This window comes from Somniosus microcephalus, unplaced genomic scaffold (genome assembly GCF_052327205.1).
Source record: "Somniosus microcephalus isolate GS21.2 unplaced genomic scaffold, FLI_Smic_1.0 unresolved_chr1, whole genome shotgun sequence".
Taxonomy (NCBI): domain Eukaryota; kingdom Metazoa; phylum Chordata; class Chondrichthyes; order Squaliformes; family Somniosidae; genus Somniosus; species Somniosus microcephalus.
Genome location: NW_028225179.1, coordinates 92,654,577 through 92,672,967, shown reverse-complemented (window position 1 = coordinate 92,672,967; position 18,391 = coordinate 92,654,577). Strand labels below are relative to the sequence as shown.

At 44.8% G+C, this 18,391-nt stretch overlaps 1 protein-coding gene across 1 annotated transcript in view; it reads left to right on the top strand.

The window, feature by feature from the left end:
• LOC147095596 (class I histocompatibility antigen, F10 alpha chain-like) overlaps positions 1 to 9,744 on the top strand; it is a 34,964-nt gene extending 25,220 nt beyond the window's left edge. Inside the window, exons 8-9 of the mRNA XM_085973668.1 lie at positions 7,808 to 7,953; positions 9,620 to 9,744. Coding sequence (XP_085829794.1) covers positions 7,808 to 7,953; positions 9,620 to 9,744 — 271 coding nt within the window. The remainder of the gene's footprint in view (positions 1 to 7,807; positions 7,954 to 9,619) is intronic.
• The last annotated feature ends 8,647 nt before the right edge of the window (positions 9,745 to 18,391 follow it).

The window sequence follows — 18,391 nt, the reverse complement described above, 5'->3', positions numbered from 1 at the left end:
GCGCATGCGCTGCCTGTCCTGCGCATGCGTTCGACCTCCGAACTCCTTCTTTCAGGGGAACGGAAGTGCCGGTTTCCAGCGCATGTGCAGTGCATGCAGGAAACCGGCACTTCCATTAGGCCTACATGCGTACTCACCCGTGGAGACCCAAATTTCTGGGCCATTAGCCTGGATGTTCTGTCGCTGAAGACTGCGTAAATGGTGTGTACATGGCCATTAGTGTCTCGCACGTTCCAAGTTTTCACATGGGCTGCGCATGCGTGAAAACTCTGAACATGTGATTTGTCAAGAATTATGCACAGGAAATGCACATTCGTTGGCGGAGAGTTGGCTATTTGCCCAACTTTTGCGCAGCGAATGCCCATGAAACTCTTAAAAGCAGGTGTATGGCCATCTTTTACCAGCATTGGGGGGTGGGGGGCTGCAAGAAATCAGGATTATGGTAATCAATAGAAATTCGAACAACAAAGTCATGTGATAATTTATGTTGATTTACAATTCACTCAACTCATACACTGTCTGTGCCACATTAAAGTGGAAATCATGAGTATGGCACATAACTATGGCCCAGAAATTCGGGTCTCCACGGGTGAGTACGCATGGGGTATTCACCCGTAAGCCCAATGGAAGTGCCGGGTTCCTGCATGCACTGCGCATGCGTGGGAAACTGGCACTTCCGTTCCCCTGAAAGAAGGGGTTCAGGGTTCGAACGTGTGCACGGGAAAGGCTGCGTGTGCGCACCGAACTTACGTTTTGTTTTGCAGGTTTTCCCGGGAAGGTAAGTCTCCAGGAATTAGACATTGGCCCAGAAGTTTGGGTCGGGGGCTTCCCGCGGGTGTAAGCCCCCGACCTGCACTTACCTTGCGCGCTGGCCATTGAGCTGTGGGCTCCCGTGGAATTCCAATCCTGGGCCTGGTCCAGCTGCCGGTGCACAGCACTTGTATATCCCAGGGGCGCAGTTAGTTTGATGCATCCCCTGGGATCATGTGGGCCATGGGGGGCCAATCGGAGCAGGGAATGCTCCATTCATAAGTCTGACAGAAAGTGCTGTCAAGACTTGTAGATACTACGGCCCCAAAATAGCACTAAATCTTCAAATAAATTTAAAAGAAACATCACATTTTTTCAATAAACTATAAATTAAATGAAATAACTATTTTAAACAATAATTTAAATTATGGAAAAAATTAATTTTATTTTCTAACGGGGCTAAAAATAAACTTATCTTGCATTAAAGTATTTAAAAATAATAAAGCAGTGGAAAAAATATTTTAATTTAATTTAATTAATTCACCACTTACCTGGGAAAAAAAACGAAGTTCAAAGCGCACACGCAGCCTCCCCCGCGCACGCGTTCAACCTCTGAACCTCTTCATTCAGAGGAACGGAAGTGCAGGTTTCCCGCGCTTGCGCAGTGCATGTAGGAAACCGACACTTCCATGGGCCTACGGGTGAGTACCCCGTGCGTTCTCACCCATGGAGACCCGAATTTCTGGGCCAAATTTAAAAATCTGAGCGTCTTCCTGCTGTTGATCCCACGCCCAGCACCTCTGGCCCCTTCAAGGCACTCGGGCAGTTATGCTTCCTGCAGCTCCAAAAGTGATGTCCCTCTTTAATTAGCTTCGACCTTTTAAAATTGCATCAACACTAAATGTCGCTCGATCCCAATAGCAGTGAGCCAGTAAGGAGCTGCGTTGCCACACTAAACAGTATATCACCAATGAGGACTCCAGGAGGAAATTTCGGCGGGTTAGTGTTGGGAGTGCCGTGGGCGGGCGCCAGTCTTGCCTCCCTCGAACCTGCCAAAAAGAGGACTATTCAGCACAACATTGCAGGGGAATAAAATCGGTAGGAATGCTGATTTTGAAAGATCAGAGCAAGTCTTACTTAGTGAGTAATTTAAAAAAATATGTGGGAACATGAACGCACGTTTGTCGTCTATCTGATATCATTAAAAGTAACTAAAAAGCGAATAGGTTAGAATGATCAGATGCCATCATCACATATACAGAAAGAGCAGTAGTGCAGTTAAACACTGGGAAAGATAAACGGTAATTGAGAATAGTGACTTACCAGGAACTTACCAAGCAGCGCGAGAATAGGGTAGTAAATTTCTTCTATCATTGCAAGTATTGGACGTCCCATTTTCGATGAGAAGCAGCGTAGCTTGTTGGTGTTAACGACCCACAGACGAGATATCTTCAATGAAGCCCTCATATATATCTGAGAGAGATCTGCTGACATAATTACATCACACAGTAATGGACATTAGTTACAGCTATTTGAATAAGCATAAGAATATGCCCTTCGTTCAATACTGTTTAGGCGATCCTTTGCATCCCAATGGTATTGCAAACATCACATTAAAAACAGTTCGAAAGTCACGTTGATCATTTTTAGAATATAATTTCTGAAATATCTAAATTAACTGGTGCAGATCCTTCTGGGACTTAAGCATTCACAGCTGTTGTTTGTGGTGCAGTAATAATTGGTGCCGTCGGCGTCGACGTCACATCAGACCAATAAACAGAGTAATCCTAAACTGGGCTTCACTTTACTAAACATTATAGCACAGAGTTTCTCTTATGGTATGTCTATCTTAGTTTTTAATAAATACAAGCTTTGCATTTTGTTTCATGCCTTGAAAGTGACAGTTAAACCCATATTGGAATAGAATGTGTTCGTTAAAGTTTTGATGTTTTCTTCTTCGTAATCAAGGTGAGGGCTATTGGTGCTCGGGAGTGGATCCCTTCTCATTTCACGCACCCATTGTCAGCTCGAATCACTCGCCGGTCAGGTTTGTGCAGAGGAAAGCCCCGCATTACACACAGGCCCCCCCCCACAGGAGGGTATCCTGGCAGCACCAGTGTGGCAGATTCCCATTTCCTGGTCCAGCCATCAGGTCAATTCCTTGAGTGGAATTGCCGATGCATTAGCATCAACTTTCTGCTGTATTCCCGACCCCATGAGGAACCTGATGGACTCATTCCACATAGAACGCGTGAAGCCAGCACACATCAGAGAATTTCACCCCATTAGACTGGGCTGATTAAACCCAGGTTCCCAAGGTGACTGGCCAGTGCTAAACCACTGCAACTCCATCTGCTCCAGCTGTATTTTTTTTTATCTTTGAGGCCGATAACCATCTTCCTGATGATTAAAATCGCAGCAACCGCCTATAGACGTAGCAATGAAATTGTTCCTTCATATATATATTGATCCTTTTTGTGAACTTACAGTATGAAATAGTGTGAATAAAATATGAATAATTGACGCTGTTTAATAATGAATTCATCATTGAGTGTTGTTCAGTAAATTGCGGACTTTAATACTCACAACCAACATCAATAATCTGCAATTTAATTAAGCCGTCTTGATTTTCCTCAATTCGCTACCCTTTTAGTTCCCTACACTTTTTCCTTTTCTGATTCCTAAACATGGCAGGAGCGTATGATTCTGCCTGTGACATAAGACAGGAGTAAACTTGACAAGACCCTGCTCAGTTCGCGGCGTTTCAGACCAAACTGATGGAAAAAGACCCGCAGACCAACAGGCGGCATTTACTGCCCGAGAATTGTAACCGACAGGAGATTGCCCAGCTGCTGAGAGGCCTCACCAGCGGAACTGGGTCTGACACCACTTACTCCATCATTTATATCAAGCAGCAATATCCAGTATTTCAATGACATCCGATTTTCATGGAACATCATTTGGAGCTAATGTTCATAATATTCTTGCCAAATGAAACAGTATCTTTATCATGAACATGGACTGTTTGGAACAGATATGTCTGAGAGTAATGCTCCCTTCATTATAACTGAATATCAAACGGGGCCTATAACAGCGGGCCGATATCATCTCACCCGTTTAGCGCTTGGACTGAGATGAATTTCTGCCCCCATATGTACTGTCTATATCAGCGGTGGCTTAAAACGGTCTGTAGCAGATCAGTCGCCCATTTTACATCCGCCTCCCACCCCAACACGCAGTTTTCCGTTCCATTGACTTCAGCACCAGTTTGAAGAGGACATTTGCGCTCAAATTTTAGTTTTACATATTTAACAGTGGGGTGAACATATAGGACAGATTGCTAAAGGAGGTAATGGTATTCGGTTCTGTGGAGGAATGTACAAACTTGGAGAAATATCGGCGGGATAGGCAATTGATGGCCATTTGTTTCTTGATAGATGCCAGATGGACTGCATAGGGTTCAGTATTCAGGCCTACCACCCAGCTGACATAAGACAGTAAGAACCCCATAAATGATGGGGAATGAGCCACCAGCTCATTACCGCTGTCACTGTGGCCGTGGCAATGTTTCCATGGGCCAACGCTGGATGGCCAGAGTGATCACTGAGTCAGGCGGTAGGCTTATTTAGGTTGACCATTGGGGCCCTATGATGTACATGAGACCCGATTGCCATTGTTGGAGAGAACTAGTCCGAGAGTTGGACGCTCAACTTCCACCAGTTCTACCAGTGTTGGAGCGGACGAGGTCCCGGAAAGGAACATTTCACATTGTGGAGAAAGTGCACCCTCTGGGTGTAAGAAAAGTACTGCCGGCCTGCAATGGCCCTCCTCGGCCTCGCCTCCTCAAACACTTCACAGAGAGCAAATAATACAAATGACAACAGAGAAGGTCATAGATTTAGGTAGCAGTGGGGAAATTAAAAACCAGAGCATGTCAGGAAGGGGCAGAAGGTATGGAGTAAAAGGTAAAGTAATAAAAAGGGCAAAAGCAGGAACTAAGTGTCACAAAACATCTTTGAAAGCTCTCTATCTGAATGCACGTAGCATTCGTAACAAAATAAATGAGTTAATGGCACAAATAACTACATATGTGTCTGATCTTGTGGCCATTATAGAAACATGGCTGCAGGGTGACAATGCCTGGGAAATAAACATACCAGGTTATTTAACGATCAGGAAGGACAGGCAGGAAGGAAGGGGAGGTGGGGTGGCTATGTCAATAAAGGAAGGAATCACTGTAATACAGAGAAATGATATTGGGTCAAAAGATCAGGACAATGAAACAGTTTGGGTGGAGGTAAGCAATAATAAGGGAAAAAAAACACTAGTGGGCGCACTCTATAGGCCTCCGAACTGTGGCAACTCTGTTGGACGGAGTATCAATCAGGAAATTGTTGAGGCTTGTAATAAGGGAACATCTATAATTATGTGGGATTTTAACTATCATATTAATTGGACAAATCAAATTGGGCAGGGCTGCCTTGAGGATGAGTTCATTGAATGTATTAGGGATGGGTTTCTTGAGCAGAATGTAACTGAACCGACCAGGGGCAGGCAACCTTAGATCTGGTCCTGTGTAACGAGACAGGATTAACTAAAAATGACCTAGTAAAGGATCCCCTTGGAATGAGTGACCATAACATGGTTGAATTCCATATTCAATTAGAGGGTGAGAAGGTTAGATCTCAAACAAGCATGCTAAGCTTGAATAAAGGAGAATATGAAGGTATGAGAGCGGAATTGAGTAGAGTGGATTGGGAAGATAGATTAAAAGGGTAAGACGATACATGATCAGTGGTGTACATTTAAGGAGTTATTTTACAACTTCCAAAAAATATATATTCTACTGAGAAGAAAAGGGTGTAAAAGATAAGACAGCCATCCGTGGCTAAGTAAAGAAATTAAGGATAGTATTCGACTAAAAACAAGGGCATATAAGGTAGCCAAATCTAGTGGGACGATAGAGGATTGGGAAAACTTTAAAAGACAGCAAAAAATAACAAAAAGATAGATTAAGAAAGGGAAGATAGATTATGAAAGTAAATTAGCAAAAAATATAAAAACAGATAGTAAGAGTTTTTATAGTTATATAAAAAGAAAAAGGGTGGCTAAAGTAAATGTTGGTCCCTTAGAAGATGAGACCGGGAAATTAATGGTGGGAAATATGGAGATGGCAAAAACACTGAATGAATATTTTACATCAGTCTTTACAGTAGAAGACACTAAAAATATCCCAACACTGGACAAACAGGGGGCTAAAGGGGGGGAGGCGCTAAACACGATCTAAATCACTAAGGAAGTGGTACTCGGTAAAATAATGGGACTCAAGGCGGATAAATCACCTGGACCTGATGGCTTACATCCTATGGTCTTGAGGGAAGTGGCGGTAGGGATAGTGGATGCATTGGTAATAATTTTCCAAAACTCCCTGGACTCGGCAATGGTCCCGGCAGACTGGAAAACTGCTAATGTAACACCCTTATTTAAAAAGGGCAGTAGACAGAAGGCTGGAAACTATAGACCGGTTAGCCTAACATCTGTGGTAGGTAAAATTTTGGAGTCCATTGTTAAGGAGACAGTAACAGGAAATTTGGATAATCATAATTTAATAGGACAAAGTCAGCATGGTTTTATGAAGGGGAAGTCATGTTTGACAAATTTGCTGGACTTCTTTGAGGAAGTAAAATATAGGGTGGATAAAGGGGAACCAGTGGATGTAGTGTATTTAGACTTCCAAAAGGCATTTGACAAGGTGCCACACAAAAGATTATTGCTTAAGATAAAATTCACGGGATTGGGGGTAATATTCTGGCATGGATAGAGGATTGGCTATCTAACAAAAGGCAGAGAGTTGGGATAAATGGTTCATTCTCAGACTGGCAATCAGTAACTAGTGGTGTTCCGCAGGGGTCAGTGCTGGGTCCCCAACTCTTTACAATCTATATTAACGATTTGGAGGAGGGGACCGAGTGTAACATATCAAAGTTTGCAGATGATACTAAGATGGGGGGTAAAGTAGTGAGTGAGGAGGACATAAAAAACCTTCAAGGGGACATAGACAGGCTAAGTAAGTGGGCAGAGATTTGGCAGATGGAATACAATACTGGAAAGTGTGAAGTTATGCACTTTGGCAGGAAAAATCGTAGAGCAAGTTATTATCTTAATGGCAAGAAACTGGAAAGTACTGAAGTACAAAGGGATCTGGGGGTCCTGGTGCACGATACTCAAAAGGTTAGTATGCAGGTGCAGCAAGTGATTAAGAAGGCCAATGGAATGTTGGCTTTCATTGCTAGGGGGATAGAATATAAAAATAGGGAGGTATTGCTTCAGTTGTACAAGGTATTGGTGAGACCGCACCTGGAATACTGCGTACAGTTTTGGTGACCATACTTAAGAAAGGACATACTTGCTCTCGAGTCAGTACAAAGAAGGTTCACTCGGTTAATCCCGGGGATGAGGGGATGGACATATGAGGAGAGGTTGAGTAGATTGGGACTCTACTCATTGGAGTTCAGAAGAATGAGAGGCGATCTTATTGAAACATATAAGATTGTGAAGGGGTTGGATCGGGTGGATGCAGGGAAGATGTTCCCGATGATGGGTGAAACTAAACTAGGGGGCACAGTCTTAGAATAAGGGGCTGCCCTTTCAAAACTGAGATGAGGAGGAACTACTTCACTCAGAGGGTGGTAGGTCCATGGAATATGCTGCCCCAAAAAACTGTAGAAGCTACATCATTACATAAATTTAAAACAGAAATAGACAATTTCCTTGAAGTAAAGGGAATTAAGGGTTACGGGGAGTGGGCAGGAATTTGGACATGAGTCTAGGTTCGGATCGGTCATGGTCCTGTGGGTAGCGGAGCGGGCCCAGGGGCCGTGTAGCCTGATCCTGCTCCTATTTCGTGTGTCTAATTCTGTTAGATGCAGGAGATGGTTCTGTGATAGTGGATTGGCAGTTAGGATCAGATCAGCCATGATCTTATTGAATGGCGGAGCAGGCTCGAGGGGCCGATTGGCCTACTCCTGCTCCTATTTCTTATGTTCTTATGTTCTAGGTCCTACTTACAGCGGCTACTGGTGCCGCAGCCAATGAACTGCTTCCCGAGGCAGCCGGTGGGATTCAAAACAGCCCAGCCTGAAAATTACAGTGGTCATTTGACCGCCTTTATGCAGGAATTAGTGCCTGATATTGGAGATACCCGTAAGAAGATGTGTCCCCGCCCGCAGGGAACGCCGCTGGTGACTATGGGCAGTTATAGGCCTTGATTTTGACAGCCTGCTCTTGGTAGACTTAGAACTGTGTGAAAATTGTTTCTGAGCTACTTTGGAAGTTTGGTTTGGAACGTGAGTTTGATGGAGACAATTGTTTTCCATCCCAGCTCCCACTGGAGTTTCCAGCTAGATATTGCATTCTTTGCGAGCATCTCCCTGCACTTGGTGGCAATGGGGTGAAGACCAGGAGCAATAGGGAATAGAGGGTGGGTGCGGCTGCTCTGAAGACAGCCAATCTCCACCTGCCGGTGGCCAGACACTAGATGATACCTGACAAGTTGACCCTTTCAGACTCTGACTCGGGACAATGAGTTTAGAGCCTTCACTTCCCTAAAGAGACAATGGAAGTGGGTTGTTGTATATTCCCTGAGAACCTCCGCCTGACCTTCTGAACTCTCCCCACAGTTCCTGCAGCAGTGACAGGCATGATCGCGAGTATTTATAATGGCTCTGAATCATTCCAGGTCCACATCGGCGACATTTGTGATGTTCTACATCCAGTTGTCAGTAGTTACAGCCGAGAAATAGATCCAGGTGTAGCAATTAGATCTTGTTGTGTGCATTTAACGGGCAAAATAAAGGTGCAACATGGCCCAATCTCAGGAACTAACGGCCTGCGCCCCAAGGATGTCGTTCCTGAAATTGAATCCGCTGTTTCTCAGGCCTCCTATCTGTTAAAGCAGGCTTTCGGTCGCTTACATATGCTAATGAGGGCCCAACGCCTGTTTTAGGACCATTCTGGGAAACTGGGCTGTCCTGAGCTGAGTAGGTGTCGGTTCTGTTTCTCTTCGGTTTTCTAGATGTGCATTCGGCCTAGTTGAAAGCCACCATTGAGAACTTAAATTTATTTACAAGAAGAAGCAGAAGATTCCCTTTTGCAGTCCAACAAAAACCTGATGTCAACGACTCCTCCATAGTCTGAAACATAATGGTCCAGAATTTGCGGTCAGCTGCGAAGCAATGGCGTTCACCGCTGGCGCCAAAGAAAGCTGCCAACAAAGATCTCCCGATCTCTTTGGGGGGAAGTTTGGCGTCTTCCCCGTTCAGTTGAGATCAGTGCAGTGTAGTGGGGAATTCATTGTGGGCTCTGCTGTGACGTCAACCAGCGGTCTAAGCAGCCAATCACAATGCGGAATTCTCACAGACAGGGAACCAGGAAGTGAGCAAGTTGTTTTCATTCTGACCTTTTAATAACATATTATCACTTTGAATGTGACCGCTGCTTCAGGAATAAACACGTGCGCATCCTAACGCAGAAATTCTGAAGTTGCGGTCAGTCATTTACTGGCTGCGCTGTGCGGCCAAACCTGCCCCCACAACCGGCAATCCGTGTAACCGGGAAAATCAGTGAAACTGATGAAAACTTGGGCTTTTCCGCGGTAATATCGCCGTTAAATACTACATTAAACGTTAGACCTTGTTGGACTAGGTGTAACTCGTGTTTAAACAACGTATTGGCTGTTAAAGAAACGTTATGGCCCTAAAAACTAACTTTAGTTTATGTAGCAACACATTTCTTCGTTATACTAGAAATTAAAAATTTTAAGAAATTTAAAAAAAAAAAATTATTCTAAGTTTGTTCATATTTATTTCAGGTTTACGTTACCCCTATGAGAGAGCCCCGATCCTTGTTTTGCTCTCTGTAACATTTTTAAGAGGTCAGAATGAAAGCAAATTGTTCACATCCTGGTTCCAGGTCTGTGATAATTCTGCATTGTGATTGACTGCTGAGACAGTTTGTTGACGTTACAGCAGCATGGCACTATGGGATCCCCACTACACTGAACTGATCTCAATTGCACATCGAAAAAGCCAAACTTCTCGCCGCAGAGATAACTAGATCTTTGTGGGCAGCTTTCTTTGGGGGCGGAGTTGAACGCCTTTGCTTCACCGCTGACTCCAAATTCTGCGCCAATAAGTAACCTAAAAAGCAATATCTTCTCTTAAAGTGCATCTGACATACCACTGAGACACTGACAGATATTTGACACTGTTTCTAAAATCAAATGACCCTTCTCTGCACTCGCTGCACTGTGCACACAGAGCCCCCATTCGCCAAGCTGTACACATGTACAGTAGCAATTAGTAACACTGCCTGAAGCATCAGATTCCGAGAGATCTTTAAATATTTAGGCGTGATTTGTCACTTTTACCGCCGGGGATAATGCGCCTGTTTTATACACCTCCCGAATTTAATTGCCAGTGAAAATTCACCCCATATTCTTTGAGCACAATAGTGAAAAACAATCTGTTCTTGCCCTTGGTGGCTGTAATTGCTTTTCTATTGGCTAGAACCTCATTCTTCTTTCTAAAAGCCTGTTTTGCTCGAGGTGGCTGAATACGCATTCCAAATACTGGTGGCTTTGTCTGATGTGGCCTTCTCATCTGGTGACCTGCAACCTAACAAGGGCCATCCACAGACTACACTGGGAAGCATCCGGGAAGGCGCCGAACACCTCAAGTCTCTTCACCGGGAGCAAGTTGAAGCCAAGCGCATGCAGCGCAAGGAACGCACGTCAACCCAAGCACCCCACCCACCCGCCCCTTCAACCACCATCTCCCCCACATGTGACAGAGACTATAGGTCCCCCATTGGACTAATCAGTCACCTGCGAACTCATTTTTAATGTGGAAGCAAGTCATCCTCGGTTCCGAGGGACTGCCTAAGAGAGAGAGAGAGAGAGACTGCCTAAGAATAGACACCTGCAGTGCTGCACCTGCCATTTTACTGACACGTGTATGGATTGACAGGGATGTTGTGATGCATAATTTTATTTTATATCATATTTTGTATTACCTAAAGTAGTTGTTTTGTTCATTTGTTTAATATAATTGTATGACTTAAATGGAGCTGCAAATTACGTAAGTACGCTTGTGCTCTGTGTTAAATCAATTGGAATGGAATTACTTTCTCTTATGTTGTAAAGCATGACAGTAATATCTCTGCACTTTCAGACAACAATCCACGAAAACTGGTAAATCTGAGACAAAACGTCTTTAGTGAAACATAGGCTTAGAAAACAAATAACATTGAAAGGTGCCGTGTATTCAATTAAAGGACTATTGACTAACAACGGAGAAAGTTCACTTCCGATTATTTAGGTAATTGTGGAAACTGAATATTACACGTAAAATCTGTTCTACGGAAGAGCAATCAATGACGTTCAATTGTGACGGGATTTTAAAAAGAATAGGCATGAATCGACAGTCATGGAAGCATAAATCTGTCGGAGACTGTTTAGTCAATTGGCAGAAGCAGAGCAAAATATGTGCTTTAAAAAATTGACTTTGTGATCTGCAGCACCGTGTCCTGACAGAGAGTCCTCCATCGCTGCAGCCATTGGCTTCATATACCACAGCAGCACCTCTAGCAGTGCGCCCACTGATACATTGCCTGTTAAACACACTCACTCGCCCTCCGCACCTGTCTCCGAACCCGGACGTGAGTTCGTCGGTCCTCCACGGTGATTCCACCCCATCAACAACCATGGGACCTCTGGCTTTAATTTGCACTCTCTCTTATTGTCTCCTCCCTATTCTACATTTACAATCAGGACATTTCTATCCTAACCTTTGGCAGGCCTGTGTAACCTGAGTTTAGTTGTGTCCATGTGACTGAGTATTTTGGCTGCTGCTCCGGCCCAGAGCCCATCATTTCTATCTCCCGTTTTCTTTCTCTTCTCTCTGTCTCTTGGACTCTTCTCTCCTGTCTCCTCCCTTTCTTGTTACCTAGTCATGCTTCCTTTCATTTCTCCTCTTCCGGGTACTTTGCCCATCACCCCCTAACCACTGCCCTCATCGTTCCCTATTCCTGGACCTTCCTTCTCTCCTGCTGCCCCCCAGGATGGACACCCTCTTGGATAAGCCGAAAGCTTCCCACTTTGCCTCTCTCTACATTCTCTGAAGGGCCCATCGAAGCACTCGATTCTGCCTTATGAGCACATCGCCAACTCCCCCGTCTTCTTCTCTCTTCGATCCTCTCATTCAGCATGTTGGCTGCTGGTTAATCTTCCCAACCTCCTTCCCGTCCCACGCACTCCTCGCAGCGCTGACCCTGTGAACTCTGCCAGTCGATCAACTATCACTGCCCCTCTCCGCATCTCCCTACAGAATGTTAATTCACTTGAAAATAAGGCCCTTGATGTCCTTGACCTTATTGAGGATGATTGCATTGATATCATGACCTTGATGGAAACTTGGCTCATAGCTGAAGGCATCTCCTCCCTTATTAAGGCATTCCAGCCTGGCTATACATTCCAACACCTGTGTCACCCAAACTGCTGTGGGCGGTGTGGTCCTTCTCATTAAATCTCACCTTGATCTCTCCCGATACTCCTCTAGCACCATCTCCCCCTTTCAACAGCTCAGCTTGGTCCAGCCCTATCGCCTCTTGTTTTAAAGCCGCCTTCTCTACCGCCCACACAAGCCCAGAATCACATTTCGTTATCCTTATTGCTTTCCTCCCTCAGAATTGGCACCGCGCGACTTTTTATCCTTGTTGATTTCAAGCTCCGTCTCAACTCACCTTGCCCTCTCTCCCTGGTGCTCACTGCACTCCTGTCCTCCCTTAACCTCTGCCTCCATTTAAACTCTCCTACGCATATTCACAGCCACTCCCTCGAAATTTCCAACTCTCTATTCCTGTCATCTCAATCACAGACAAGACCATCTCTGATCACTTCATTGTATAACTCACCACTCACATCCACCTTCCCCTTCCAAGCACACTTCTTTCTGTGTTCATCGCTGGAATAAACTGTCCCCAAAATCACTTACAACCGCACTTTCAATCTCCCCACTGGCTGGCCTTTGACCCTCCATTGATCACAATGCTTCTGCAGCTACTGATCAACTCAGTCACACCCATATCATCACCTTTAATGGTCTTGTCACAAGTAAAGACCTTACTCTCTCCCTCCAAAGCTGGCCTCTTGCGCATCCACCCTTCATTGGCTCCACCATTGGCGGCTGTGCCCTCGACCACAGAGGCCCTAAGCTCTGGAATTTCCCCTTAATCCACCCCACCTCTCTCTCGCCCTTTAAGACACACCATGAAACCTACTTCTTTGACCAAGCTTTTAGTCACCTTCCCTAATATCCCGTTCTTTGACACAGTGTCAATTTTAGTTTGATTACGCTCTTGCATAGCGCCGTGTGACGTTTTCCTACATTAGAGGCGCTGTATCAATGCAAGTTCTTGTATTTATTTATACCGGGCAGGAACTTACAACTTACAAGCGTTACTACACTGGAAGAGAGAGAATCTTCAGATTATGGGTATTTCTGTGTGCCGGTCATCAAACTGGGCCAGTGAACTATAATCTGGCTATTCAAATCTCTGCTAGGGATTGTAAATCACGACAAGTTCATTTACAGATTTCCAAATATTGAAAGAAAGATCGATGAGATTGCAATGGGTGTATTTATTCTTATGTCCGTATTGAAACTCACAGCTTTAAAATCAGAAGCATCATTAAATGATAAGACCTGTTGTAAAATCCGTGCTTCGTTCACTTTTGTAAATTGTATTGAATATAACATTTAAATAAATCACAATATATCATTCATTTGAAATTGCGTTGGTTAAAAGGGAACATTTGAACCGAATGGGCTCAAGCAGGGAAATGAAATTAGAGGAGATTTGTCGCCTAGAAATTGGGTTGGGGCGCCAAAGTGGCGCAAAAGTCGCCTGAGCGCAGGATTTAGCGCAGCGATCGGAGTGATACTGATTGCCAGAAATTCAGTTTCAGTGCCCCTCGAGGGAGACGGGGCGAGGCTCGAGGAACTCCACGCCCCTCTTAGCGCACTGAAACTGATTATCGCAGTGCAACGTGCCGCAGCGCCACAATGTGCGGCACAGCACGCTGCGGTAGTGCAGGCCTTCCTCCCACTGTTCAGGGGGTGGTGCCTGCAACAGCGCGATCCCCGATCGCGAGTGCCGGCAAATGAGCCCGGCATCAAGGAGAAGTGCCCGGCTCTCGGGAAACAGCCGGCAATGCTGTTTAGGAGGCCGGGGACGGAGGTGCTGGCAGGCGGCCGCTTTACCTCCACCTTAACTTGCGCCGCTGCCGGCAGAGTAAGGCCCCGTGAACCGGGCGTGGGTAGCGAGCGGCGCAACTGTGGCGTTCGCTACCAAATATCGTGAACGGGGCACGAATGGGGTGCTGCGCACACCAATGACTTCATCGGTGGTGGCACAGCACAAATGCCTAACGCCACCATTAGCGCCCCTACTGAATATCGCCCGAGACGCAACCAGTGGCGCTACAGCCACTGACTGCCTCTTTAGGCGCTAACAGGTGGCGCTACTCACCCAATTTCTCCCATGTCAAAAGTACATCAGCTGGTGGTTAATATTTCCTGCGAGACGGAATGAAATATACAACTCCTTATGAAGAATGTGAAGTTTACTGCGGCTACAGGTGCAGTTTTACATTAGATTTGATGAAGGAAAATTGAAAAACGCCTGGACATTCCGTTACCAGACCCGTTTCATCAGGTTTTATTCAAAGGGTCAATTTGGCTAAAATCGATCTAATACAGCTGGAACGATTTGGCCCTATTTTCCGATCTCTCCGGGTGTGTACGCGCTGTGGACACACCCGGAGGGACCTCGCAAGTGCCGCTTTCATGCATGCGAAGCGCATGCGCTGAAAACCGGCATTTCCGATCTGTCAAGATGCCTGCCTGGGAGAAGGGCCTCTGCGGGTGGAGTGTTCCGCTTTCTGCAGAACCTCCACCCGTTCAAATCCCTTAAAAATCTTATGCCTGGTAATGCAAGGCCAGCTTTTACCAGCATAAGAACGTAAAAAAAATTAAAAAATTTTTTTTCACTCATTTACAATTTAAAAATAATTTTAAAAGCGGCAAGTTTATTTATAGCTGCGTAAAAAACTTTAATTGCTTTGTTCAACAAAAAATTGTTTAAAATATTAAATTTAATGTAAATTTTAACTCATTTTAAAAACGTGATTTTTTAAAATAATGTATTTGATGTCAAAAGTATGAAGGGGGATATCCCTTCTCCCATTGGCTCGCCTGGCCCACGTGATCCCAGGGTCCTTGTGAACCGCCTGCGCCCCTGGGATACCTGGGCCTCTGCGCGCGCGGACCAGGAGAGGCCCAGGATCGCATATGGCCGGACCGCGGGAGCCTTCAGGCAAGGGCTTGGATTTTTTCCCGATAGGAGGCATCCGCACGCAGGCAGCCTCCTATTGGAAATTACAGGCCATTTATCACTGCTAAAGAACAGTCGGGGCTGATAAACTATTATAAGGTGATTACTGAAATAAACAGAAAATACTGGAAATACTCAACAGCTCCATAACCTTCTGTCGGACCTGAATCTTTAACTCTGTTTCTCTCTCCACAGAGGCTGCCTGACCTGTTGAGTAGTTCCAGCATTTTCTGCTTTTATTTCAGATTTCCAGCATCCGCAGTATTTTGCTTGTGAATTATAAAAGGTTCATTTTCTTCTCAGTGCCTCAGTATAGGAGGTAACCAGGGCGGGTTTATGATTATCCTAATCATTAAAATGTTGAACAAAATGAATACTTAAACATTGAAATTATCCTGTAAATTCTCACATCTTGTCTGTTTATAAATCAGCATTGTACAACCGGTAGAACACTCAGTACAGGCTTCGAAGGCTGTGGGTTCAAACTTGGCCCAGGAGTTGAACGGATATCTCACTGAAGGAGCGCCACTTTGTCACGGGGGAAATTGATGGAGTGATACATTGACCCAGGAGCCACCTTTCTGTTCTGGGTCACGTTAAAGTCCGTCTGACAGTATGAAAAGAGAGGTGAGCTCTCTCCATTTCATGGTCAAAACACGTCCTTAAATCTAACTCACCAAAGCAGATTAACCGGTCCTGCATCACACTGCTGTTATTGAGATCTTGCTGAACCCAGACTGGATCCATACTTAACTACTGTAGAAACGCAATTGGCAAACACAAAAATCGATCATTATGTCTAAGTGTCTCCAAACCAACTTACTAAAATATCTATGCTTGCAGAACTTCTGGTTGCTTGACAGAACCTACACAACGTTTGCCCACGGGAACACACCGACTGACCCAAATTCAGAAAAGTTAGGCACAGAGTGAGTAGAGCCATGGTTTACAGGCCTTTCTGAGTTACTTCTGGATTTTAACAAATAAATCCGTGCATTTTATCAGTGCACCAAGGCAGCAATATTATTTCTGCCTGTCAGAGTATGAAATCCTCCCCTGTTAGGACTTTATAATGCCAGGTGATCTGGTGCCAACTGAGGAACAATCGTGACTTCCAACAACACATCGACCCATCAGGGGACCACCAGTGATCCATATTAGCTGACAAATCGTCAACAGAGTACCAGAGGAGAGCACACGTACCTGGTCCAGGTACCATTATACTAAAGATCACAAAGCAATAACGTGATTCTGAACCTCCACTCAGGCATGTCATCCTGGAATTACATCCTACCTACCTTCCCCGTAACGAAAGTCGAACCCAGTTGCTCATTGGAAAACCGATCGCTCGTTTGGTCCATGAGTTGATGAAGAGCGGGTATCAGAAGACACATCGGAGCCAAATGGCGGACAGTGTAATTCACTATCGCGCCACCATCCTCTTGACCACATAAAGGACACACGGGGCTTCCCTTTGAATGGAGCTTCCACCAGTTGCGGCCGTGGGGCGGCAGCAATATCTGCTCGCTCCGCTGTATCGGAATAAGGTATGCCATGAATATGGAGATATGGCCGAGAGCTTTAATACCTGAACTCCAGTTAATGCCTTCAGCAGCCGCCCTGAAAGAAACCAATCAGTAAATAAATTAGTACTGGGAGTGTGGCAGTGTTGTACTGTCACTGGCCGTTTCACCTGATGGTGATCCTGGCCAAATGCATGGAGAGTGATTATTTAATTAAAATGGAGATAACAGGGCGTGGGCCCCACAGGGGCTGCATAATGTTGGATTGGGATTGTTATTGGCCAATCGAGCCATAGATGGTAGAGATTCGAATGTTACCCTTTATTTCTGGGCCTGTGCTATCGGCCTCCTGTCCAACCGAGGACTGGTGCTATTGGTCTTTTGAAATGTGGTGTCTTCGGTATATTTGTTATCTTACATGAAAATATGCATAGAAAGAGAAAGAAAGCGGGAAAAACAATGTACCATATAATGATGAATTGACTCAGAGAATATATTGTGATCTATGTTGGGTAATTTCCGGCTGAGGTTTGATGACATTGAGTTTCACTTTTTGTGAAGCCACTAACTTAACAATTAGAGTCAAGGGATATTTAAAGATATTCGTCAGTTCCTCTCTGAACTTAGCCTGAGCCACTGCATAGATAAATGTGTATGTGCATGAACTCAAACACTGAAGCATATATCCAGTCTGTTCCTTGATGGCGAATGGATCATTGTAATCTGTGGCAGAAACTGAGTGTCTGCAAATTGTGTACATATGAAATGTACAAAAGTTACCATCCATAACAGTATAAAACAGTTCGAGATGGCGAGCAGTAATATGATCGATCTCCTTCGGTTCTCCATCTCTGGATCATTGTGATCCTCACTATTGTTGTTTCCCCGGAGTCCCCTGCTCACTCTGCTGGCCCGGACAATGTGCCTGATGGTCACGGCATTGAACGGCACAATCAACACAAATCGTCTAAATTGACTTACGATGATGTCAAAAAAGAAGTATGCTACCCATATAGGTAAAGTAGAGAGGCTTGATTTTACACTGCAGAATCACGCCACATTGTCAATAATTTCCAGGTGTTCATTTTCGAAGTAAATGGGAATGTTTTCTACAAAACTCAGTCCAAACACAGTCGGTATTACTATGGCCGCAGTTCATTCAGTGCAATATTTTCCTCTCAACTTCTGGCAACAAATGGCGGCGACTCGATCAAAGATGAAGGCGAGAGTTAACCAGACGGAACAATCAATCGCTGCAAAAACCAGGTCGATATTGAGACTGAAAACGGGAGTGCAGTTCAAGAAAGAATTTGGGAAATAAATGTCATTAATCTCATACAATATTACATCAAATATTATCACCAGTAGATCTGCCGCTGCCATGGCCACCAGGTAACGAGTGGTACATTTGGAAAGACCGCATTTCCCACGGGAGAGAATCACAATTGCCACTAGATTACCTACAAGAAACAGACATCACAAGGGAAACATACTAATTACAGTCAATTCACAATTAATAATCAGTTTGAGAATATGTTTTATGTCAATTATCTCGGGATATTTTGTGCAGTCGCTTAACTCAGTAATGGGGTGAAATTGGTCTCGGGCGGTAGCGCCAAACCGGCTCACAGCGAATCAGCAGCCGGTTTCACACCGCACCCAGTTTA